The sequence below is a fragment of the Asterias amurensis genome, chromosome 15 (assembly GCF_032118995.1).
Source record: "Asterias amurensis chromosome 15, ASM3211899v1".
NCBI lineage: Eukaryota > Metazoa > Echinodermata > Asteroidea > Forcipulatida > Asteriidae > Asterias > Asterias amurensis.
This window is the reverse complement of record NC_092662.1, coordinates 15,131,634-15,158,124: the sequence shown is the minus strand read 5'-3', so window position 1 is coordinate 15,158,124 and position 26,491 is coordinate 15,131,634. Positions and strand designations below refer to the sequence as shown.

Sequence of the window (26,491 nt, the reverse complement as noted above, 5' to 3'; positions counted from 1 at the left end):
CAATCTACATCTACATCTATTCAGCTACTTGTCAAAGTCTATTCAGCATCTAGCCAAGGATGCGGCTGTCGACGGATGTCCATATTCAGCTGACGAAATGTCTGCTCCCAGATCAAGATGTAAGACCAGTATCCAAATAATGTGGGTAGGCCCAATATTGTGGGTGAACCCACACCGTTGGCCGACCGCGCGCAAGACGGGGCAGAGCTGTGTGTCCAGTGACATGCAACTGCTTGGATCGACTCGTCAACGCAATTGGCAATGGACCTGACGGGCAGGGCCAAGTGGAGGAGAGCCATTGGGAGAAAGCAGGTCAACCCAGAACAGACTTGACAACAAGCTTAAAACCAACATGATGATGATGATAACTCCTGAACTTAGTGTGCTATAGACGATGTGACCTATGTTTACATTCAAACCGCCCTCTGTTGACAAAACATTATATACGTCATGTTTCGCCGGGCACTGAGTTGCGTAGTCATAGTAAGATTGCGTACACTTTCTAGCTGGCTGCCAAAACACAAAGGTTTTGCCCGGCGGTATGCGCGCGAATCATATTATAGTTTTCGTGTGACGTCAGAGGTCACATCGTCTATAGAGACACATAATTAACATCAAAATCTGCACTGTATTCTGCGTCCGAAAACTTGTGCCCATAATGTAGGCCTATCGAACATAAGCATACATGAGTGTAGTGAGAGTTGTCCACGCCATCATTTTGACGCCTCTGCTGCACCTGCCCGCACTGCTGACTCTGAAAGAACTTGACAATGATGATCGTATACTGGCATCTCACTAATTTTAAGTTGGAATGTTTCATTACGTAATTGAATACTAGAAACCCATTGGACACAAACACATTCTATTTGTGTGGGTCCCTATATGCTGTGGGGACATCTTTTGTTCTTTCCTTTGTCCCTATTAGTTAAGAACCTGCCATAGACTTTGTATACAAAATTCCTTATCGAGCACCCAGGTCTTTAGAATGTCCTTCGGGGTACTGCGTTCGTTTAGCTTCCCTGGGTCGACCCCGCGGTCTGTACCCGGTGCGTTCAAATAGCTTTAACGTCATTCCAGGAGCTCACCCGGGTCTGCCCTGTTTGTGGAGAGGGTCACTTGGGGTGACTCGAGGTTGGGGTGACCCGAGGTGCATGGCGTCACCACCAGAGTGCGTGTGTGATCTTGTCAGAGGCTCACCTGAGTGAGCACCACGGGGAAGCTAATCGAACGCACCCTTTTTTAGGCTGTGTTCATCCAGTGTATTAAAGATGTAGCCCTCCTCATGTAGTCGCCATTCATTTCTAATTCTTGCAGTTCTGGTCCATGCATAAACGCTGATGTCATTTCCTTATGGATAACCCCCCCCCCCCCCCTTTACGGATCAAATTTGTATGGCTGCGATTGTTGTGCCATTAATCCCTTTTCTAAAGAGTTTAGTAGTTTTTACAATGGCGCGCTTCTAATCCAATATGGCGCAGATTACAGTTGTAAAGAGTAAAACGTGGGGTTTTTTCTGGACACTGTGACACCCGGATTCGTTAGTAAATAATTGTACACCAAGCAATAAGAACCGTTTGATAACTATTTTCCAAATTTACTTGGAATTTAATTCCAGTCTACGAGGCCAAAACGGAACAAAAACAACAAATCGGAATCACAAACGGAGGAAGAAAAAAACTTCCCTTCCACCATGGTGATAAAAACATAAAATGAATCCCAATTTCATACAGCTGCTTAAAAGCAGAAAACATATTTTGATTAACAATTTCTGCAAATAAAAAATGAGCAGGACCAGTCACAAATTGTACATGTTACACTTATAGTTTAACTGGTTGCCTTATTCTTGTATGACATTGTTTAACAGTATTGTCTGCTAAGTAGCAATGGACAGGATGAGGGTACCATGTATCATATGTGACATGGTAGATTGGCTGGTAACCAGATTCTGGTAAGCATGATTTTCTGTGCTTAGCTACAGTTCGTGCTTATAGGCAGCTTTACGACATTTGGGTCCTGATCTAGTACAAAACAAAATTACCTCAAATTGTGTAAATTTCTTTCCTTGAAACTAGTGAGCAAAACCAATGAAACAAATAGTTATATGAATATGACAAAATTCGATCATATTAATAATGTTGTAGAATTATCCTCATTGCAAAAAGTCAGAGGTGGATCAGTTTATTTATTATACAGATTTTCAACCTGGGGCTCATTAGCAAACAAAATGGCATAAACTGAACAACTCCAGTCGGCTTACTACAATATACATATCCCTTAATTCAGCACTGTAATAATTGCAGTTAACCTACTCGCACCCCCCAAAAAAATACTCGTAAAATAAATAATTTAACGTATTTCTGCTACAAGAGATCCAAAAGCAAACATACACACGTAAAACGGAATGGCAAACTTAAAGCCATTATACACTTTCGGTAAACAGTATTGTCCAAGTCCCACACTTCGTGTATCACAACTTATATATAAAATAACAATCCTGTGGAAATTTAGGCTCAATCGGACATCGGAGTCGGGAGAAAATAACGGGAAAACCCACTCCTGTTTTCGCGCGTTTCGCCGTGTCATGACATGTGTTTATAACAAATCCGTAATTCTCGTTAACGAGAATTTATATTGTTTTACCGTTTTCTCAAAAAGTAAAGCATTTCATGGACTAATATTTCAAGAGAGGTCTTTCACCATTACCTTCTGTAAACCCTGTAAATTATTTGTAAATCTGTGATTTTTTTTTTTTTTTCTGTACCGAAAGGGTCCAATGGCTTTAAACAAACTTTTAAAAACATAGCTTTACATTTTGAAACAAAAGGGTCAAACCAAACAAAATGTACCCGTCACTATTCTATATATTTTCGTAAACTAAATAATGGATATTATCCGAACCAGGGCCCATCATTAAGCTGTTAAGCAGCAAACACTGCTTTGCAAATATATATGCTAAGCAAAACAAACGAACGGGGCACCAGTTGAACCATTGTTAACTTTATGGAATTTTGGCTGGTAACAAGTTTCTATAATGCAAGATTTGTCTGTGCTTTAGCAAATTTGTATTTCTACAGTATTTGTGAAATTAGGCCATGTTAATTTGTATTTTCTGCTTAATTGCTTCAGGAAATTTGGCCTTAATCTTAAGTCTTGACGTTCCACGATGTAACCGACTGACATTAAAGGAACGTTACAGATTTGGTAAGAAACAAAAATGGTTAAGATCACAGATTATCATAAAACTTACACGGTCTAATGATGATGATAATTGAAAACATCCCTTGAAATATTTCTGTGTGAAATGTCATATTATTTGATGAGAAATAAATAATCTAACTTCGCGTTTGGAGTTTATCGCTCAGTGAGCGTTTTATTCATTTTTGCATCGATGCAATGCAAAATTAATGTGTAATCGGTTTTTCACTATTCCCTCGTGACCCATATGGCCGATCGATCTCAAACTTCTACAGGTTTGTCAGTTAATGTGTAATGGTGGATTACATAAAGTGCTCACACTATGGCAGCAACTGTTTTGATAGCTAAAACAAACTCTGTAATGTTCCTTTAAGGCTTACAGCATTACAGTACACCAGAGTGAGGATGTTTGTAGTGTTCCATACTCACTTCAGGTGTGGAGGGGCAATCCTCTGGGGTCACCATACCCTTCCTATGTCCATGACCTCCCCCACCGCAAGACTTCACAAGAAGGACAATAATGGTAACAACGAGGATGGCTGCCGCAACAGCGCCGACTGCTATGCCGACGATCGCGCCGATACTCAGGCCGGAGTCGTCAACGGGTACCTGCGTTTGAGGAAACAAAACACGGAGTCTCGTCAAAGTGAACTCGCCGTCATGCGAGTACACTTTGGTGCTTTTGGAGACTTGCTGAGTAACACAATGGGTTTTGGGGAACATTGATTCAACACGGAAGACTCAATGGGAGCCCATTGGCGTCATTCTCGGTGCTCACCCGGTGCATTTTTTTCTGTATATCAAAACTGCCACTGTCAAAAGGGGAATTTTTGTTTCTTCTAAATCAATTCAAAAAATGGAATCCTTAAAAAACAAATCAGGAAATTTTTAGAAGATGGCAATTCTACACTCACAGAAACAAAAGTGACAACGGGGATGCACCCATTATCTCCGTTTAGAATATTGTGGCAATAGACCTTTCTTGTTGATAATGTTGGCAACACAACCAAACTTGTTAAAAACAATTTGTGACCAGTTTTCAATATTTTCTGTAAATACTCATAACCTTAATATCTCTTATGATTTGTTGATTTGTTTAAAATCATCAATATTTGTGTAACAATTCTACAAGCTATGCTAATCTGCTTTTGATTTGCATTGATGGCTTTCCATGGGTTTCCATCCTCGGTTGACAAAAACTCGGGCTGTAACGTTGCAAAAGAAAGGGCTATATGATTTAGAGAAAGGACAACTTACCGGGCCATTGCAGACTGGTTCCTTGATATCTCCCGCCACTGGTGTGTAATAATCAACGGTACAATATGCAGAGTTCCCATTCCCATCTCGGACAGTAATGTTCAACTTTGGGCAACAACAGGTCGATCTTCAAAGTAAAATGAAAAAACGAAAATCAACATCAAGAAGTAGGATTTAAACTTTGCATTGAGTAGGTGTAACTATTAGAGAAGTTTGCGGTAACACCATGTGAAAGTCTCTTTTGAGTAGTGTTAAAGGCAGGGTACACTTTTGGTAATTGTCAAAGACCAGTCTTCTCACTTGCTGTATCTCAACTTATGCATAAAAGATCAAACCTGTGAAAATTTGAGCTCAATCGGTCCATCGTAGTTGCGAGATAATGACAGAAAAAAACACCCTTGCCAGACGAAGTTGTGTGCTTTCAGATGCTTGATTTCGAGACCTCAAGTTCTATATCTGAGGTCTCGAAATCAAATTCGTGGAAAATTACATCTTTCTCGAAAACTACGTTACTTCAGAGGGAGTCGTTTCTCACTATGTTTTATACCATCAACAGTTCCCCATTACTCGTTGCCAAGTAAGGTTTTTATGCTTATAATTGTTTTGAGTAAATACCAATAGTGTCCACTGCCTTTAATCACCGTGTGAAAGTCTCTTTTGAGTAGTGTTAATCACTATGTGAAAATTTCTTTTGAGTAGTATTGGTTCTAATAAAGAACCGGTGGTTAATGTTTCAAAGTTTCGAGCAGTATGCTCTGATCGTCTTCGAGAAAATGCACATAAAGAAGTAGGACTTGAAATTGTTCATGGTGGAAGTATAACTTTAAGGACAGGTTTGGGGTAACACCATGTGGATATCTCTTTGGAGTAGTGTTGGTGGTTTCTGAAAAGAACTCGGCCCAATTTCATAGAGCTGCTAAGCACACAAATATGCTTAGCATGAAATTTCTTCCTTGATAAAAACAGGATTACCAACCAAATTTCCATGTGATTTTTTAAGGATAAGCAAACAAAAGCTGAATACCAGTAACAAGCACTATGCAACAAATGGAAATTTGGCTGGTAATCCTGTTTTTATCTGGGAAGAAGTTTCATGCTTAGCAAACTTTTGTGCTTAACAGCTCTATGAAATTGGGCCCTGGTGGAAAGTTTCGATCAGTATGCTTTGATTTTTTTCTTCAGGAAAATGCTGGACTATGTTGCTGGATACATCAGCAGCATTCAGAAACAGAGTCCAACATTCTCCTGAAGACGATCAGAGCATACTGATCGAAACGTCGAGTCGTTAACCACCGGATTTTTTTCTTCTTTTCAGAACCAACACTTCCAAAAGAGATATTCACATGGTTTTACCTCAAACTTCTGTTAGGATAAAACGGAAGATCAGAATGTATAATACAATTCAATGTTTACTTACGTATAGGTGGCAATTTTATCCTTGAGTCCGAGTTTTTCAAACTTCAGAGTCTGGCCATCGCCTAGGGCTGGTTCTAGAAGAGTCTCTGTTACTGTCCTGTCATCTGTTGCCTGGAATTTAACCGACCACTCATGGTTGTCGCATTCACTCCCCATCTGGTCTGCAGTGCACTCCTGACTGCTGGTCAGTTTGGTGCAGGTTGGATTGGTGAAGTCATCAAGGTCTGGATTGTCCTGAGTAGTTAAAGACAGTTGACACTATTGGTACTCGTCAAAGACTATAGTCCTCTCACTGGGGGAAAACTCAACATATGCATAAAATAACAAACCTGGGAAAATTTGAGCTCTATTTGTTGTCAAAGTTGCGAGATAAAAATGAAAGAAAAAACACCCTTGTCATTCGAAGTTGTGTGCTTTCAGATGCTTAATTTCGAGACCTCAAATTCTAAATCTGAAGTTTCTAAATCAAATTCGTAGAAAATTACTTCTTCATCGAAAACTACGTCACTTCAGAGGGAGCTGTTTATCACAATGTTTTATACTATCAACCTCTCCCCATTACTCGTAATCATGAAAGGTTTTATGAGTATAATTGTTTTTTAGTAATTACCAATAGTGTCCACTGCCTTTAAAGTACAGTGTTGAATCTGATGGATTAACGCTATACTACGGACGCATGAGTTTATTTACAATATTGTATAATTGAAAATACTAGCTTACCCCAATCGAGCTTTTCAAAGAAATAACAGAAAATCGGTGATAAATCTTAGAGCAAGTTCGAGCGAGGGACTATAGTGGACTTGTATTTAAAAACCTTTAAAGCCATTGGACACTTTCGGTAAACAGTATTGTCCAAGTCCCACACTTCGTGTATCACAACTTATATATAAAATAACAAACCTGTGAAAATTTAGGCTCAATCTGTCATCGGAGTCGGGAGAAAATAACGGGAAATTCAACCCTTCTTTCCACACGTTTCGCCGTGTCATGACATGTGTTAAAAATAAATCCGTAATTCTCGCTATCGAGAATTGATATTGTTTTAATGTTTTCTCAAAAAGTAAAGCAATTCATATTTCAAGAGAAGTCTTTCACCATAACCTTCTGTAAACCCTGTAAATTATTTGTAAATCTGTGAACTTTTATGTTTTGTTCCGTACCGAAAGTGTCCAATGGCTTTAAGACTTTGCATAACCGTCTATAAACACATTATCATCCGCATTCATTTCACAAACATATACACACTACATGCTGCCCGCAGGCGAAAGTGCAGCTGCCCAAAATCACCCCTTGTACCAATCAAAGCACATGGAAAGCCTACGTCACTGCCCGTTTATCCACTAAAATCATTGCATCCAGTCTAGCATAAACTGTGAAAACAATGGCATCTCCGATTTAATTGAAACTCTTGGGGGCGCACTGTATTTTTATCATTACGTTCGCACATTCCCGGTCCCGTTTGTGTCACTTTCTATTAAATCTAACTGTTTAAAAAGGTCTCCGAGCTCACCTGGACATCAGTTTCGTTCTGGAACTCAAAGACAGTGACGTCAACAGACAGGAAGTTCAGGACAGAGGTCAAGGGACTGCGAACGGTTAAGGTCACTTTCCTGTGTGCATACAAAACAAAGGTGGGATCGAGAACATTATCTTTACTGTGAGAACGAACATAACCTACATAGCAAGTAGATACATACCGCACTAAACCAAATATAAATTGATGCCTCACTATGGAATGCCTCAAATCCCATACAAGGTGGGGTTGTGTTTTAATATTGACGACTTTCAACTTTAATGTTGTTTCATGATTGTTGATTGTGAAATTTGGAAAATAAAAAACAAACAAACAAACTTTGCCTAATGGCATGCAGCTGCAGCCACAGTGATGGACTGACAATATAGACAAGTACTGCGATGGTCAACTATATAACTTTATATTTATGTTCATGAAACCAAGAATGCCTCATAAATAAAATATTTGTGTAGCTTGCCAGCATGGGGAAGCCAAAGGTGTTTGCTATGTGAACCATAATCACTAGGGTTAACCCTGTACCCGAATCAGTATTCTAGGTTCTTGCACAACCAAATCCCGCACCCTGCTGAACAGAAACATTATCTGCGGCACGCCTCAAATTGCCCAAGTTAATGTAGTTAGAAAATACATCTATTCAACTAAGCACAATGGATTAGTGGATGGGCCTTACACTGTTGCACCAATTGCCACATCATCACCAGCAGTTACAGTGACCACACCTTCCGATCTCTCATTGGTATCAAGATACGCCCATTCTGGTGTAACGGTTGCTTGAACTCCAGAGCCTACGGCTGAAGTGGACGTCGTTTCACTCGATACAGAAACACTCATGTTCAAGTTATCACTAGGACCACTGTTCGAAAGTTGAAAACTGAAGGCAGCAGTACCACCGGGATAAATAGTATCTGCAAAAGGGTAGAATGATGTTTAAAATGTTTTAAAGACAGGGGACACTATTGGTAGTTGTCAAAGACCAGTCTTCTCACTTGGTGTATCTCAACATATGCATAAAATAACAAACCTGTGAAGATTTGAGCTCGATTGGTCGTTGGAGTTGCGAGATAACTATAAAAGAAAAACACCATTGTCACACGAAGTTGTGTGTGCTTTTAGATGCTTGATTACGAGACCTCAAATTCTAAACTTGAGGTCACAAAATCAATTTCGTGGACAATAATTACTTCTTTCTCGAAAACTACGTCACTTCAGAGGGAGCCGTTTCACACAATGTTTTATATTATCAACATCTCCCCATTACTCGTTACCAAGTAAGGTTTTATGCTAATAATTCTTTTGAGTAATTACCAATAGTGTCCACTGCATTTCAATGTATCGGTCCTACAAAATCCCGGCCGTATCTCGTTTAGCTACCGCACCACGGCCCGTGCCCCTAATGTTGCCCCTCATTGAGCGGTCTTCGCTGCCATTAACATTGAGCAGGGGGAGGGGGGAATGTTTATAGTCATATTGCAAATGGGTGGCCAAAGCATTTTGGCCGGGATTTTAGCTCCAGTCTACAAGCTTCGCAGACCTATGCTAAGCCCACAGTTCATCATGTTTAAAACAGGCTCTCTGTCCTTGTTCAGAACCAACTATTTGGTGCTTTAATCCTTTGAAAAAGACGCGTTAAAATAAGGTTATTATTATATTCAGGCTGTTCCGCCATCTCGCCGATCCCTGTCCGTAAGCACCTTTGACCTCGCACTCGTTTCACATGAAGGTTGGCAGTCAAATCATATGTGCATGTATACATATACAACATGCACGCTGCTGCAGACGAACGAAAGTGCAGCTGCCAAACATCACATCGGACCAATCAACACACATACGTTGAAAGCTTACGTCACTGTTCAATTATCCAATGAAATCACTGGATCTGTGAAACCAATACATGTTTTATAGACAGGGGACCACTCTATTGGCTATACTGACCTATTGTGCTGCTTCCAAGTACATGTTCAACTTTGACCTGTACGACTTGTACTTCTGATGGTTGTGTACGCATAAAGTCCATGCCATTGGTGTCCACGCCACGGATCACTGCGATAAACGGCTGTAACATTTTGGAAGAAAAAAAGGCACTCTGAATAACATACGGGCACTTTATTACTTTTACGTTGTTTCGTTTTTTTCGTCTTTCGAGTTGTGCTTCATTCGGGCTTCGATTTGTCATTTCTATATGGTTTGTTTTATTGTATAAAATGTTTTTGTATTTTTACTTTTTAAGTTTCAGTTCGATTGTTTGTTTTTCTGCTGTTGTTTGACTACTTACTTGATGTTCTTAAAAAGTAACGGTGGTTTCTATATATAATTTTACTTGTGAGTTTTTGTTAAATTTTCACTACAAGTTCGATTTCTGTGTATTGTAATATAAATAATGGTAAAATGAGCTGGGATCTGGAAGGGCACATCTTTTGTGCTGACATCTTTTTTTTTTTTTTTTTTTTTTTTCACTTTTGTCTTTCCCTGCTCGCAATCTTATAATTGTCAAAATATTTTTTTTAAAGAAATTATTATACCGATTTTTCCCGATTCCTAATTTTGTTTTTCATCAAGAGTATAACATCGCAAATAACTCTTTTCCGTTATTATGGCATCTCTATTTTATCATGTCCCCTTCCTTCGAAGCAACTCACCTGGCTGGGGACTGTAATATTGGCTAAGTATTGCCCGGGAGTTATCCCTGCTATTGGTTCGACCTCCCCGGTGAAAAGCGTCTCGTTCCCCGTTGTGTCGAGAAGGTACACGCCGCTAACGGAACGGACTTGTTCTGGTGCACTTACTTTCACACTCATCTTCAGAGAATCACCTACAGAAAGTATTCACGATATCATTCATTTTAAAGAAACTACCAACATTAATATGTACTTTAAACAGGGTTGAGTATATACTCTTGATTTTAACTTGGTTTAAAAAAAAAATTACACGGAATTTTAATTTTGTTTTTATACTTCTGAATTGTTCGTAATTATCGATCAAATTATAAGGCCCCACATCAAGATTTGGAAAAACTACAAAACCTTCTGAGAGTTTGCTTTGTTATACCTCCGTGCTGCTACAACTCGATTTTAACTGTGTAACGAATAAACTTCTCCAAAGCCCTGACGTATGTGGTAACTCCAATCACTTTGTTGCAGCAAGGAGATATAACCATCGTATATTACCATCAAAGCGAACTCCCAGCCCCACATGATGACCAAATCTTGTTTTCACATGACTCGGAAAAGGTACATACAATGCTTTACACAAACACCGGGGTCTGAGTATAAAACCATAAAACTGAAACCAACCTTGTACTGGCAGACCATCGATGGGATAAAGCGCTCCCGACTCATCGAGTTCAAGCAAGTCGAAACTGAAGTCGACCTGACTATTTGCAGATACCTTGACTCTGTACTCAGAGAATCTCATGATGTTCTGCACCTCAACGACCCATTCCCCTTTGGTGTCCTCTAGGATTGTGGTGATGCTGAATACAACTTGCTTGTCGGATTGTGTGAAGACGTCTACCCCTAACTCACCGCTAAGCGTACCCCGGTCACCTGTTTATAAATGCACACATTATATTGGTATTAACGATCATTCATAAATACCTCAGACAGTTTCGCTATTCCTATTGGTGGAGAGCGCGTCACGTAGGTGTGTAATAAACCTCTGTTTATGACCGGTAAAAAGTGTTAATTCATGGGCGTGACACGCGACCTTGCACCTGTTCTTTTAAGACAGTTTCTTCATTCCTATTGGTCGAGAGCAACGGCCGAGACAGTTGTGCCACATCACGCGATACGCGCGACGCGCACAGCATTCCCTTATAAGGAGTTGTTTAGCCGAGGGCGGCGGAGGGATTTACCATTTCATAGCTGGAGGGGTGTTGTATTGAAAGAAATCATTTAACAAGTATAATGTTTGCATTTATTTTACTTTTTGACCAAAAAGTGATGATGTTTTTGACCGAAAAGGTATTTATGAATGGGTATCAAAGTGTGTTGAATCGGTTTTCAACTAGTAGTTTAATCCCAACGAGGCCTGGTTCTTGATAAGAACCAGGCCTCGTTGGGATTTTCAACTAGTAGTTTAATCCCAACGAGGCCTGGTTCTTGATAAGAACCAGGCCTCGTTGGGATTAAACTACTAGTTGAAAACCTCTTCACCACACATTGATTCCCTTATTTAATTTCTTTTTATTTGATTTCATACCCAATAGCACAATGAGCGTCAATAACAGAATGAAAGGAAGACAAGAGTGCAATGTTCAGCTTTAGGTGAGGGAGGGAAAAACCCCAATGTGAGAAAATCCACACAATCAGGTAGGGACTGAATACCAGATCCACATGCAAGGCTTAACGGTCTGACGAATGATTCGAACCGGGGCTCACAGAGGTGGAAGGCAGTGAAAAACTACAGAGCGGACCGGGTCCGTTTTGTTGAACGACCCCTCAAAAAGGGAAAGCAGGTCAACCCCTCAAAGGGAAAGCAGTGGTCCAGATAATCAGTTAGATCCCGACATAAAGGGGTAGTAAAGATATCGTCACCGTTTTCACGAAAAAGTAATTCTTCCAATTTTCCGCTTCATCAGAATTTGATATTATTAAAATAATCAGAAAGAAACTCAATAGTCAATACTTTTCGAGAGAGAGAGTTTCATTTACCCTTAGGGGTGACGATGGTTACGCTGGTACCCGCCAGGTCTCCGACTATAGACACCAATACCTCCTGCACGGTAGAATCAACTGGGATGTCCACACTAAACATATCAACGTCTGTTACCGTGAAGACGCTTTTCTTGGTTATAGTAACCTGTTGAATATATTAAATGCTCGATCAATGGGAGACACCTACTATGTGTTTTAAAGGAACATTACAGAATTTGCTAACAAAATAGTTGCTGACAGTGTAAGCACTTTGTGTAATCTACCATAAATAAACTGACAAACCTGAAGTTTGAGATCGATCGGCCATCTGGGTCACGAAAAAATAGTGAGAAAAAAAACCGATTACATATTTTGCATGTTATCGATTCAAACTAAAATGTATAAAACGCTTTTTGAACGATAAACTCCAAACGGGAAATTAGCTTTATTTATTTCTTACCAATTTGACTCTTTAGACAGAAATATTTCAAAGGATGTTTCTATCACCATCATAGGCATTGTGAGAAACGGCTCCCTTAGAAGTAAAGTAGTTTTTGAGGAAGAAGTAGTTTTCCACGAATTTGATTTCGAGACCTCACAATTAGATTTTGAGGTCTCGAAAACAAGCATTATGATGATTATGAAAGCACACAACTTCATGTGACAAGCGTTTTGTTTTCTTCCATTATTAGGGACTTTTCGTGTTCGACGTCGGATGGTTCTGCGACGGTAAAGATGACATTTGGCGTCATCTGCGCATGCGTCGGCTTTGAGGACGGTCGTCCCTCAATTTCTACGACAGTACTTGGGATGAATCTTCGTTGTGCTGGAAACGACAACGTTTAGCTGAACAACCGTCGCAGAACCATCCGTCGTCGAAAACGAAAAGTCCCTATTATCTCGCAACGACGACTGATTGAGTTAAACAGGTTGAGTTTTGACAGGTTTGTTGTTTTGTGCATAATGTTGAGATACACCAAGTAAACAGACTGGTCTTTGACAATTTACCAAAGGTTTCCAGTGTCTTTAATGAACGAAGAATGAACAATGATCAGAATAAAAATGTCAAAACAAACTATGATCTACCTTTGAGGCACGAAGATCCCCTTCAATGATACGGGATAAATTTTTTATTCCGGCGTCATCAGTAAGGTAGACTTCCCCTCCAGACACGCTGGCAATGGTATCATAACTGGAAGTCACCCTCGCAGCAGCTATATATTAATCCAAATTTGTAGAAATACAATTTTTAACAACAACAGAAAGGTATGGGTTGAAAAAACTTTTTAGTTTCCCCACTTTTTTAGCATTTTAATACAAATGGTGCAGCTATTCATCACATATGGCCTACGTTTGGCAATAATATTGAGTTTCACCATAACACTGCGGTCTTTTTTTCTGTAGATTACATTTACTGATTCATCATGAAAACATTATAAACAATTGGTTTCCAATTCATTATAATATAAAGCCCACAACCCCCTGCCGAAAAATTACAACTTATACAAATAGAAATCAGTTTACAACAGATAATAAATCAGACAACCAAAATTAACCAAATTATGGAATCAAATTATAGACAGTGCGCAAAAAGGCATCCAAAAGTTACAAGAAGCTTTCTGGTTTCCCCTCCCCCACCTCAAACCTAACTTGAAAGAGAGTGACTGCTAACGAGAAAGGAATCCCTGAACTCAATTCCCTGATGTTTCCAGAAGAAGGTCACTAGTGCGTTTTCGCGGTTGTAAATTAAACCAAAAACTGTTTTGGTCAATGGTCAGTGATCAACCAACGGCAAGTTCACCCGAAACAGTTTTTGGTTACGACCGTGAAGACGCACCCCAGTATACCACACTACACTACGGAAAGATAACACACATAGAACAGCCGTCTGATAAAACAAAAAATGTTGTTGTAGACGTCACTGGCCATTTCTCATCACGTGTTATAACTATCAACCAATCAATTGCCTCAATCCATACCTCTTCTACGGCGCTTCGATCCTCTGCACACGCCAGTCAGTAAGAACTTCATTTGGTTCTTTTTCTTCTTGATCAACGCCAGAACATCTGAGAGTTTTTCCTTGTCTTTGTCGTCAGCGTCCGTGTAGACATACACGATTGTTCCGTCCAAACTACGGTAAAAAAACGTATATTGAAGAAAGCTATAGAACTCTTGCATTGACCACCATCTTTGATGAACTGTGCACGCGTGAAAGGATATGGCCCTTTTCAAAACAACTGGATTTGGCTTTGGATTCGGCTCAGGCTAGCTTGGCCCTGCGGTTGTTTTGACATATTGCGCGTGCTTTGCGTATACGCGCCCGGGGTTTCAGATGAGAGGACGGAGCCTGAAGCCGAATCCAAAGCCGAAGCCGTTTTTTCGAAAAGGCCTATCATTGGCTGAAGTTCGTGGGCAGCGCTAGACTTGCCCCAAGTCCCAATCCCGTTCAATCGCAAGAAAACTACTGTTTTGTGATGCTCTGCATTCCCCAACCTGTTCAACATTCTCGGGACCACATTTTTACGGCGAGCGCGCACTGCTATACCTTTTTTTTTTTTACGTGTAGTTGGTATGGAATAGGGAACTCTCTCACGAGAACGGGACTTGAATCAAGTCTAGGGCAGCGCGTACACGGTTGTTATTTACCATTGTTTAAAATCCAAGATGGTGGTCAATGACGTCATACTCAATCCATCTATGTATAGGGGTCATTTTAGCGAGTGTGATATGAAAATAAGTACTCCAATGAATTCATTGGTCATAGGTTTACCGCTTAAATTTGAGTTCCTTTTAGACATCACTTTGTTTAAAGACACTGGACACTATCGGTAATTGTCTAAGACCAGTCTTCTCACTTGATGCATCTCAACATGCATAAAATAACAAACCTGTGAAAATTGGAGCTCAATCGGTCGTCGAAGTTGCGAGATATTAATGAAAGACAAAACACCCTTGTCACACGCAGTTTGTGCTTTCAGATGCTTGATTTCGAGACCTGAAATTCTAAACCTGAGGTATCGAAATCAAATTCGTGGAAAATTACTTCTTTCTCGAAAACTTTGTTACTTCAGAGGGAGCCGTTTCTCACAATTATGTTTTATACTATCAACAGCTCCCCATTACTTGTTACCAATTAAGGTTGTATGCTAATAATTAATTCGAGTAATAACCAATAGTGTCTACTGTATTTTAAGCGTAGGCCTATGTTTAGCATGGTAGCTAGCTGTATGTAGCCGCCATTTTTGATCCGGCCATTGTAACTTGATGAACGCGCTTACCTATTTGATACGCCAAGTTCAATTCCACCATTTGCCATCTCAGGGCAGTCACCGCCACCGACAACATTCAGATTATCGATGAAGTTAATGCAGACCGATGCATTCGATGTGACTAACACTGGTCCCACAACTGGAAAGCAAGAAATAGAGGGCAATGTTCAGGTTGTTAGCCACGGCCGTGGAATAGACTGGTCCCCTGTCTCTAACCATAATGATAAGGACAGGTATGGTTTTACAGAACCATTGATGTCATTGGATACAATAATTTCATGGTGTGGTGACGTAAGCTTTTGATATTATTTGCGCTTTGATTGCATTGGTCCGAGCCAATATTTTTGCAGCTGAAAAACATCGCTTTGGACCATGGAAAGCTTACTTTCAGTTTTCTGCTTGCATTGTGTACTGTGTATTAAGTACAATATACATGTACTGAGTGTAATGTTGTTTTATAATGTACGTATGATTTGACTGCGTATCTCCATGTGAAAGGTGAATATGGACGGGAAATGGACGGGAAATGGCGTGTAGCCTCAGCGGCAGATCTCTGGCGTAATTTACGAGCCTCGTAGTGTGACGTCAGATGTTATGGTGTACGTTTTGGGCAGTTGTAACAAGTAGCTGTTTCGGGTGACTTGGCAATGGGGGACTTTTGGGACGCTTGGTGGCAGCAGACTTACCAGGTAAAATCCATTGTTCTCGGTTGTGTGCGCATGCTCAAAACTACGTCAACAATGGAAATTTACCTGGTAAGTCTGCTGCCACCTAGCGCCTCAAAGTCTCCAATTGGTTAAACATTGTAATCAGTGTGACCGAAACGGTGTTCAGCTATAATATACAGAACTTACTTGGGTCGTTAAATGGTGCGATGACGTACTTAGAGGGTGCTAGACACGTCCCAGCAGCGTGGGTCTCAACTATTTCAATAATCTGCTGTTTGACGGCTGATATTTCGTCCACCATACTCATCGTTGTGTCTATTACGAAGGATAGAGAAGTTCCCACATCCAAGTTGAGTAGTTTACGGAACTTTTCCTCACCTATGATGTTCAAAAGGCCAGTTTCTGGGGGAGAAAGGATAGGAAATATCTACTTGAATAGAACAGCAAAGAAACAAACACTTTTTAAACATGTTTAAATGATAAAAATGCTCAGCATTTATGACATCTGCTTAAATAGTTGAAACCTTCAAACACACACAAGAACATAAACATGCTTAAAGTTGCATGTGAACAAAAAGTGGGCAAAAATGCTTGAAATGCGTGGAAATTCTCAACACTGTTTTTAGAGTGCATCCCTTCTAGTTTATTTGAGTTCATGCCACTTTGTGCAAAGATGTAACTTTATGAAATATTTCGGCGGAAAAAGCTGACCATCTCACCTTTATGATAGAAGAAATCCTCGGTAGCCTGCAGCGCCAGAGAGACTGACTGATCATGGAGGTGGTGATGTGGGGAATATCTAGGGTTGGATGTCTCTTTATTGATACCACCGTAAGCTACTGTCTCACGAGAATCGTCATATTTCCCACCGTGTGAACATGCCCCCCATGAACTTTCCGGGTCCGCAGCTGAGAGGTAAAACCGTTAGCAAAGTGTTTCAGTTAAAAATGCGTATACATTTGAATAACAAAATAATCAAAACCAACATATGAATTATTGAAACATATTAAATTAATGTTTCTTTTTGTTAAACAAAATCTTGGCCAATAAAACCCAATCCGATTTACCACGTCAATTTTAATTTACACATAATGGTTTCTAATCCAAGTTGTCTGTCTACTTTGTGATGACAGGAGTGCCACCAGCTGTCTGGAAAGTTAACAAAAAAATTGCTTAATTTGTTTTACTCTTTTTACGGTAGTCAAACAGTTCGTGACGTCATTAAATCACTACGGGTTACCATTGCGTCAATGTAATATCAATCACGTAAGCCAGTTGTCTTGATTGACACCCGAAATTGCATGAAATAGGGGGGTCCTAAAGGGCTATAGAAATAAATTACCATAATAGGCAAACCCAACATAGCTTAAATTTCTTAAATTTATTTGACTCTAAGCTACAAAAAAATATTCGTTCTTGTTTGCCTCTGCAAATAGACCACCCACAGGTAGCGTGTAGGAACTTGACATTGTCAAACCCCAGTACTCAAATCGTTTTGAAAGACTGCATGGCGCATTACAACCCTTCAGAGTTTGTGTACCTATCGGTTGCTACCGATTCTGAAACGATTTGAACTTTGTTACCATATAAGAACTGTACTTCTAGGTTTTGAGAATGAAAAGCCCCACTGATAATAACCAATGCAATAGGCAAAGGTCGAGATGGTATACAATGTAAGGAATACATACAGCAAATTGAATTCAATTCAATTCAATGAAGATATATACACATATTATTAAGTACATGTTGCTGTGTAGTAAAGCAAATAAAACATTATAAGCAGCAGTGAACGCGATAGGTCTTGGGATGAAAAGTTCCAACTGGTAATAACCAATGCAAAAGTGAGTGCAATTGGCAAAGGTCGAGATGGTATACCAGGAAGGAATACATACAGCAAATTGAATTCAATTCAATTCAATGCAGATACACATATTATTAAGTACTTGTTACCTTGTATAGTAAAGCAAATAAAACATTATAAGCAGCAGTGAACGCGATAGGTTTTGGGACCACGGAGCACAGCCAAGATCGAAAGTGTTTGATTTTTTCCTGATATATATAGAGTATTTGGTTGTTTTGATTAGCAAAAGCCAGACATAAAAACCAACAAACAAGACAAATAGACAGACAGAGACACGCAAACAAAAGGAAAACATCATGCCGGCTACTCTGACACAAGCTACCGGTACATAATAACATACATATCAGAGATAATACAACGGATTCATAAATAAGCGAAAAGAACATATCTCATTATAATAATAATTTGGGGGGGGGGGCTAATCATCCTTACTCGCAGCTAGAGCTGAATTGCGAAGGACGTGGCCACAATTTGTTCGAGAAGAAGGCAATAATATGCAAGGGTGCCTTTGGTAGCCAGCCACATCAACCCATTCTGGAGCACGGACCATGGAGCACAGCCAAGATCGTAATTGTTTGATTTTTTTCCCGAGGGAAGAAAACCGGATGGTCTAGAAAAACCCTCGTGGCACAGCAGAGAACCAACGCACAACCCAACTCACATATTTATGGCCCTAGCCGGGAATCGAACTGGGGTCTTTGGTGAGAGGCGAGCGCTTTTACGCACAAGCCAAACGTGACACCCATTATGAAGCACTTTAAAATCCAAAGCATACCTGGTTTTTTCTTGTCTTGGCCGGACTTGTAGCCGCTTGTTATGTAGTAGACATAAGGACGTAGGTTGTCTGAGCAATCCGTGCTTTATAGATGAAGAAATGAGCAATTGCAAGATGGTGTTATAATTCATTTAATTGTTTTGTGTAACAAAAACAAGTTTTGTGTAAAAAAAATTCCCGAGATAATTATTTCATTATTTATTTTAACGTTGAATATGTTTTATTCTGCTGAAATTATTGCATGGTTTGTTTTTACCAAAGAACAAAAACAAAACACTGATCTTTGATTTGACGACAAGGTTTAATTGCAAAAGACCACCCTTCTCACTTGGTGTATCCATAAGGTGTATCTCAACATATGCATAAAATAACAGACCTCTGGAAATTTGAGCTCAATTGGTCGTCGAAGTTGCGAGATAATAATGAAAGGAAAAACACCCTTGTCACACGAAGTTGTGTGCTTTCATATGCTTGATTTCGAGACCTCAAATTCTAAATCTGAGGTCTCGAAATCAAATTCGCGGAAACTTACTTCTTTCTCGAAAACTACATTATGTCAGAGGGAGCCGTTTCTCACAATGTTTTACACTATCAACCTCTCCCCATTACTCGTTACCAAGTAAGGTTTTATGATAACAATTATTTGGAGTAATTACCAACAGTGTCCACTGCCCTTAAATAGTAGGCCTACGAGAATGTCATACTCACGGAGAAACTGTAATGTCGCAGTTTTGGCACATGTCGACACTTCCGGGACTCTGGCGCCATGTAAATGGACTCACAATCCCTGCATGGTTTGTTAAAACAAAACAAAATTCATTAAGAAATATCCATCAATGAACGGTTGCTACGATTATCTTTAGGTGCCTTTGTGGTGTGGTTGTTGTCGTTGTTGTTTTTATTTTTTATTTGTTTTATTATGTTTTTATAGATTGATTTATGGGCTCGTGGGACGGCTATTAACCAAATGAGCTAGCGGTACCATTTTGGGAAGATTTACAAGATATTAAAACGAATTCAGCAAAGACCACTTTGTTCGATGTCTTTAAGGTAGTTCTCTATTTTAACTTTTTCTTTCTTCTTTTGTGTTTCATGGAGGTGGTGTGGTTTTTATATTGCTTGAAATTGAGACGGCTAATTATTAACTCTCTGCATCTGCAGTAACAAAGCACGGAGCAAGAAACACAAAGGAAGAACCGGTTTGGTTTGGCCGATCGGTTTGGAAAATTCATGTGGTACTTAAAGATCAAAACGATACAGGGTTGTAAGTCTGTCTTTACGATAACAAATTACCAAATTTAGGGCTCAGAATAACTTTAAAACAATCATTAGGGATGAGCAAAGTACAAAGTTTTTCAGGTTGCAAGCAGTGTCTGAGCAAACAACACCTGCACTAATACAAATAAAGATTTAAAACAAACAAACCAACAATTATTGTGATAGGCTGCAAGCAGTGTCTGGACAAACAACACATGCACTAATACAAATAAAGATTTAAAACAAACAAACAATATTATTTGTAGTAATAAATCTACCATGATTACAGTTTTGGGGAAAATTCCCTTTCGCTGAAGTACAGATTGCAAATGGTCATAAAATCTATTTTAAACCAAAATTCTAGTAAAAAATATTATTATTATCAACTCCCAAAGTGACGGGACTTTTGGTAAGGTTTTTATTTGTATTGTTCGCAGTAAAATACGATGGGAGTTTTTAAAAGTGTATGTTGTGTATAATAAAACAGAGATTGTTTTATTAGAGAGACAAAATATTGTCGTGAAGAAGAATCTCCCAAATGGTTTTTACTCGTCCTCATGTCTCATATACTGTTTCCCACCATGTTTTTACAGTCGCTGTTTAATAATAATAATAATACACGGTTTTTATATAGCGCTTTTTCACGGGGTGTCTCAAAGCGCTTCCGACATTATTACCCCTGGTCACTGGGCCTTAAATCATTCCTTAAACCATCTCAGCTCCCTGGGGAGTATACAGCCTGTGCGCAATATATGCGCTACTCGGCTAAACCAATCACAAGAACCATCTCTGCCCTCACAGGTACCCATTTACCCCTGGGTGGAGAGAAGCAATTATAGTTTAGTGTCTTGCTATTGGTAGTTTTATTGTTCGTACATAGGCCTACAGCAATTTAAAAAAAAAAAATACTTATTACTACTTATTACTGATTGCAAATCACATCCAACTTTTGGGTCTGTTAGCAACGAAATAAGATTTTAATAAAATGAAATGAAATGAAAATAAAATGTGGACACAGGTCACTGTTCGTTAAATCGACTATATAAGCACACGTCCGAACTGTTTTTTAATTGACAGTTTTAAATGCAAACTGAAAGAAAGCCCGTAACTAACTGAGCAAATACGCCTCTTGAACTCTAAAAACAAACAAGAAGGGAACTGTTAGTATAATCCAAAAGTACAACACACAAAAGGTGCTTTTGTTATATATGAAATAATTGACGAATAGGTTGTCATGACTACCATATAAACTATCGAAACATGTGGTGACGCACATGGTCATCTCTAAGTTACGATGTTTAAAAAGTACTAGGCTTACATCGCAATGTTTAAGTTTTGTTGTCTTAAACGTGACACCTTTGGTAATTGTCAAGGATCAGTATTATTCTCACTTGGTGTATCCCAAACTTCAAAATATGCATAAAATAACAAACCTGTGAAAAAGGGCTCAATTGGTTATCGACGTTGCAAGAAAATAATGACAGAAAAAACACCCTTGTTGCACATTGTGTGTTTTTGCGGATGCCCGAAAAGGGCTCCAGGCCTGAGGTCTTTTTCAGATTAAAACAAAAATAGGCTACTTCAGAGGGAGTCGTTTCTCATAATGTTTTATACTGTCAACAGCTCACCTTTGCTCGAAAGCTGTTACGTTAACATAGATTTTGAGTAATTACCAATAGTGTCCAGTGCCTAGAAGCAGCTTTATAAAATAACAACAATGGTACCACTGACTTTATACCCAAAGTACTATCAAACTACCTGTCATTGGAAATTTGTTGTTTTGCTCAACATGTTAAAAAAGAAAAAGAAGGAAAAAAGGAATCAGTTTGGCATTCACTGGTCATACAAAATCATTCAATTTCGCTAAACCGCAAGACTAACTTAATTTCGTAAATGCCAGCATTAAGTGCGTGTGGCCATTCATCAACCAAGTGGAAATAGACAGAAACAATCAACTTAAGAGTGACTGATGCCTATGCATGTTTTGATTGACGGAAACGCATCTGAATGAGAAAAAAAGTTGAATGCACTAAAAGTGGATTTGAAAAAAATGCGTGAATTTGAATCCGTGTTTTAATGAAATTGAATAAATTGTTGATGAAAGTGGCCGGGAAAACCTTTATGAAATGCTTATGGAAATATGGCTTCAGCGGGTGAATTCGTTGTTGAAGAGATACATTTCACACGACTTCATGCAGTTTTCAATGTAATTAGTTAGTCATTTAGCACTTATTAAAATAAGTGCTACCACAATTTTCCTCTAATCTACCCCAATAGTCATTTTAAACACCCTAGTTTTTGCAAAGTGGGGATGGAAAAGACAAGGAGTATATATCACTTAAACTACATTAAAAATGCAATTTAGCTTTCGTATATCAACAACTACTTCATCAGAAGTAGAATGGTATCGAGTGATACTTCTTCTAAACAACGAAAAAACTAGACTTGTAGGCAAGTCGTCAACATGTCCGTCTCGCGGTGTAAAAACGAACTGTCTCGCGAGACTGCTGCTGTTCTAGCGATCGCGCAGGAAATATTTTCGCTATCACCGCGGCAGACATTTAACGACTTGTCCACAAGTCTACGAAAAAAAAACGCTGAAAAACTATCAGTACATATTTTGTTACCTAGATCACTGGATGTCGTTATGGTATCTTCATCATCGCCATTTAACCATCTGTTCAGCTCAATCCAATTGGTGTTTGAGTAGAAACTCTGAGCCATGTGAAGAAACTGACCACAGTAAAGGCGTGCTACGTCATAGTCTGGTGCCGTCTTGTCTCCTTTGCCCAGGTTGTCCAAGAGAGTGTCACGAATATTGATCATCTTACGATTTCCTGAAGTTGAAATAAAAATCATTATTATTATATAATAGTACAATGTCAGTTTGCGCAGTTAATAATGTGTTTGCTAAAGTGATTTTGTTTCCAATATGAAATTTGTGTGTACGTTAAAAGGTAACAGTTTTGTTTCACATAATACTTTATCTTTCAATTTGGAAAGACAGTCATTTTGAAGTTGAACATACAGTATTCAGTGTAGATTCCTAAACATATTCTACACTTCCATCAAAAGATCTGTCTGATAAATAGTTTAATATTGTATATGTTTGTGCTATTGTTATTTATTTGACCTCAACCAAACGAGCACACAAAGTACACTATTGAAGGCAAATCGAAGAATTATCAAAAACCAAAACAGAAACAACCAAGCAGGACAAAATCTGCCATCAGATTTTGATAGATAAGATGGCAGTTTAAAGGGAAGGTACACGTTTAGTAATTACCCAAAACAAATAATATTAACTTAAAAACTGCCTCGGTAACGAGCATTGGAGAGCTGTTGGTAGTATAAAACGTTGTGAGAAACAGCTCCCTCTGAAGTAGCATAGATTTTGAGAAAGAGGCAATTTCTCACTCAAATAATAAAAGACTTCTAGCTAGAAGTCTTTTATTCCTATCTGAAAGCACACAAGTTCGTCCAACAAGGGTGTTTTCTCTCTCATCATTTTCTCGCAACTTCGATGACCAATTGAGCCAAAATATTCACATGCTTGTTATTTTATGCTTATGTTGGGATACAGCAAGTGAGAAGACTGGTCTTTGACAATTACCAATAGTGTCCACGGCCTTTAAAAAGGCAGGAAGACTTTTGGTAATTGTCAAAGACCAGTATTTTTACTTGGTGTATTCCAATACAGGCCTTCACTCTTAAAGTGGCACAGCAACTTCCCGCTGGTATGGGGGCACCTCTATGAGAGTGTCAAAGGGCACCACAGCAATAGCACAGGGCAACAGGGCAATTGTTGTGGGTGCCGTTGGTCATTTCGAGGCATGCCAATATATTCGTAGAATAACAAATCTTTGAACGGTTGGGCTCAATATTAGTCATCGAATTTTGCAAGTAACATAATTGAAAGAAAAAACACACCTGTTGCTAATGTAGAATTGTGTGCTTTTGTCACTTTCAAAACTTGGGGTGAAAACAACTTCTTCTTTATAACTAAATAATTACTAATTAAGTCCATGTAAAGTAACTCTAAAGAAATACATTTTGTTCACCTTTTTACTATAAAACTCACCTTTATTTATTTGATTTCCGTTGAAGTGCCACACTGCCTTCTGAGCGTATTCCTTTGAAATGCGAATATTTTCACTAAGAATCGCACTGATTGCTCGCTCAAATTTTGTCGAGTATACACAGCCTGTCAACGAGTTGAAAAAGTTCATCATTAATTGACGTATAGGGGCGCTTTTCGTATGGTTTCATATTAATGAAAATTTGCAGCATTTAAAGATGCTATATCAGATTTTTGGCCCCAAACATTAACAAATAGATTTTTTTGAGTGAATGGTATTTCAAAGATTATCACCTGCTCTAACGAAAAAAAGTTTAACTTTTACTTTTAATGGTCAGGAACCATGACAAAAATTTAAAACGTTTCTTATAAAACACATAAGAATTGGTCACGTGATATATTATCGGGATCCCGACAAAAACTAATTTTGATCACTTTATTTCACTGCTACTAATAATTGGCGGACTTTTTCGAGCAATGGCTCAAATGAAAGCTTGTAACTTTCTCGACCCCCATCAAAATACCTATTGAATTTTAGATCAAAGTTTTTGGGTCAAATCGGCCAAAAATCTGACATAGCAACTTTAACTTACTCCCCGCGACTCTATAATTATTCAAAGTTATGCTTACCATAAGAATACGGCAAATACAAAATTCATATCAATGTACGATTGTTGCTAAGCTGACAAATTTTAAGCAACCTTTTTCTGCAGATTTCTATTAAGTTTGGCCAGCCCTTGACGTTTTTAAAGAGTCAAATAAGAGGATTTTCCATGGAACCAGTGATTGAAGTGAAATGTAACATTGAAATTCATTTTGTCTGTATAGAAAAAAATGATTTAATCTGAATATTTTCCTTTTTTCGGAACTTAGATTTACCTCTAAAAATCTGGAAAAGTTAACACAATATTTAATAAAATATACTTCTAATCCTCGTTTTTAGCAACCAAACTAGGAATTTGAATCAATTTGACTATTTTCCTAATCGGAACTTACATTTACCTTTAACAAAAATCCGGGAAAATATACACACAGTAAGTTTCATAAAAATATACCTCCATTAAGTTAGCAAACCAACTTAGGAATTTAAATAAATTCGACTATTTTCTTTTTCGGAACTTACATTTACCTCTATATAAATCCGGGGGGAAATCGACACAATATTTCATGAAATATATCATCTCCAATCACAGAGTTTATAGCAAACCAAACTATGAAGTGACAAGTTTTTAGAAGAGAAAATATAATTATGCTGCAAACTGCTAATTAACCAAATGACTAATGGTATAAAAATGCCAAAAATAGTTCATGGCCAGACGTTTCGACCCTATTTAGTAGAGTATTTCTCGAAGGCTAAACAAATATACCTCCAATCACAGAAGTTAGCAAACCAAACTATGTGATGTGACAAGTTTTCAAAAGAGAAAATATAATTAGATGTTGCAAACTGCTTCAACAAAAGAATCTAAATGTATAAACGCAAAACAATAGGTAATTGCCTGACGTTTCGACACTAGGCCTATAACAGAGTTTCTCGAAGGCTAAAACAGTTTTTAAAATGTGATATTTACCTAATCCGTAGTGGACTTGATACAGATGGGACGGAGTCATTGGGTTCAGGCCCGTCAGGTCCCCGGGGCTATACCGGTCCGGGTTGCCGTCTTCGAAGTACCTCGCTACCATCCGCGTAATCCCAGCCACCGTGATGTCAGTCAGAGTATAGTCCGCACTCGCGAGCGATCTACCGGCATGGCTTGGCAGGAACGCCTCGGTCCCTGAAATCATGAGTACGGACACCAAAACGAAAAATATTTTTGGCAGCTCCATTATTATTTTTTTTTTCAGATGTCAGTTGGCTGGCGACGTTTGAACAGAGTGGTAGAGTGTAGTTGACCATTGCCTAATATTAATAATCAACGGCACCACAAAACACTCGAAACGAACAAAAGGCAATTCAGATAAACATAACCAGATAGGGTATGTAATATGAACACTGTATTGGTTGTAGGGAAGAAGTGTACTGCGCAATTACTTAACCTAATGATGACCCGCTTAATGGTCCAATGATTCCTTTATCAACCGAGTGTCTGACCAATCAGCGTTGAGAACAGATTTGCAAACACGAATGTTTCAACAACATACTTCTTCATGTTAAAGCCAGACAATATTAACCTAACCCCCCCCCCCCTCACCCACCCCTTATGTACAACTCAGGTGCGGATCCAGATCTACTCAGACAGCCCCCCCCCCCCACCCCCTGCAACAAAATCCTTATAGGGGCACTGCGCCCGTTATATTTATAAAGCCCATCAGGCTCAAGTTTGACACAAGTTCTTAGTTTTGTTTTTCATGTTCCAGGTTAGACTTGATTCAAGTCCCGTTCTCGTGCGGAAGGTTCCTATACATGTACATGTGTATACCCGCCGCCGTCAAAATGTACAGCTATGTGGTCCCGAAAATGAAAGCGTTTGATTGAACACGTATCACGGCGTGATCACGCAGTAATGTTTACATATTCATAAGTGAATAGTTTTACATATCAAGTCCCTG

At 38.9% G+C, this 26,491-nt stretch overlaps 1 protein-coding gene across 1 annotated transcript; it reads right to left on the bottom strand.

Moving 5' to 3' along the window:
• Positions 1 to 1,573: 1,573 nt before the first annotated feature.
• Positions 1,574 to 25,853, bottom strand: LOC139948234 (von Willebrand factor A domain-containing protein 7-like). Its single transcript, XM_071946323.1, has 19 exons — positions 25,513 to 25,853; positions 23,945 to 24,067; positions 22,491 to 22,700; positions 19,315 to 19,393; positions 18,607 to 18,689; positions 16,690 to 16,878; positions 16,157 to 16,372; positions 15,312 to 15,441; positions 14,013 to 14,164; positions 13,120 to 13,247; positions 12,052 to 12,199; positions 10,693 to 10,944; positions 10,039 to 10,211; positions 9,335 to 9,455; positions 8,073 to 8,307; positions 7,379 to 7,478; positions 5,870 to 6,102; positions 4,453 to 4,579; positions 1,574 to 3,804 (listed from the first exon to the last, which is right to left on the bottom strand). The coding sequence occupies exons 1-19, from the start codon at positions 25,766 to 25,768 to the stop codon at positions 3,580 to 3,582; spliced, it is 3,180 nt and encodes a 1,059-aa protein (XP_071802424.1). The 5' UTR covers positions 25,769 to 25,853; the 3' UTR covers positions 1,574 to 3,579.
• Positions 25,854 to 26,491: the final 638 nt, after the last annotated feature.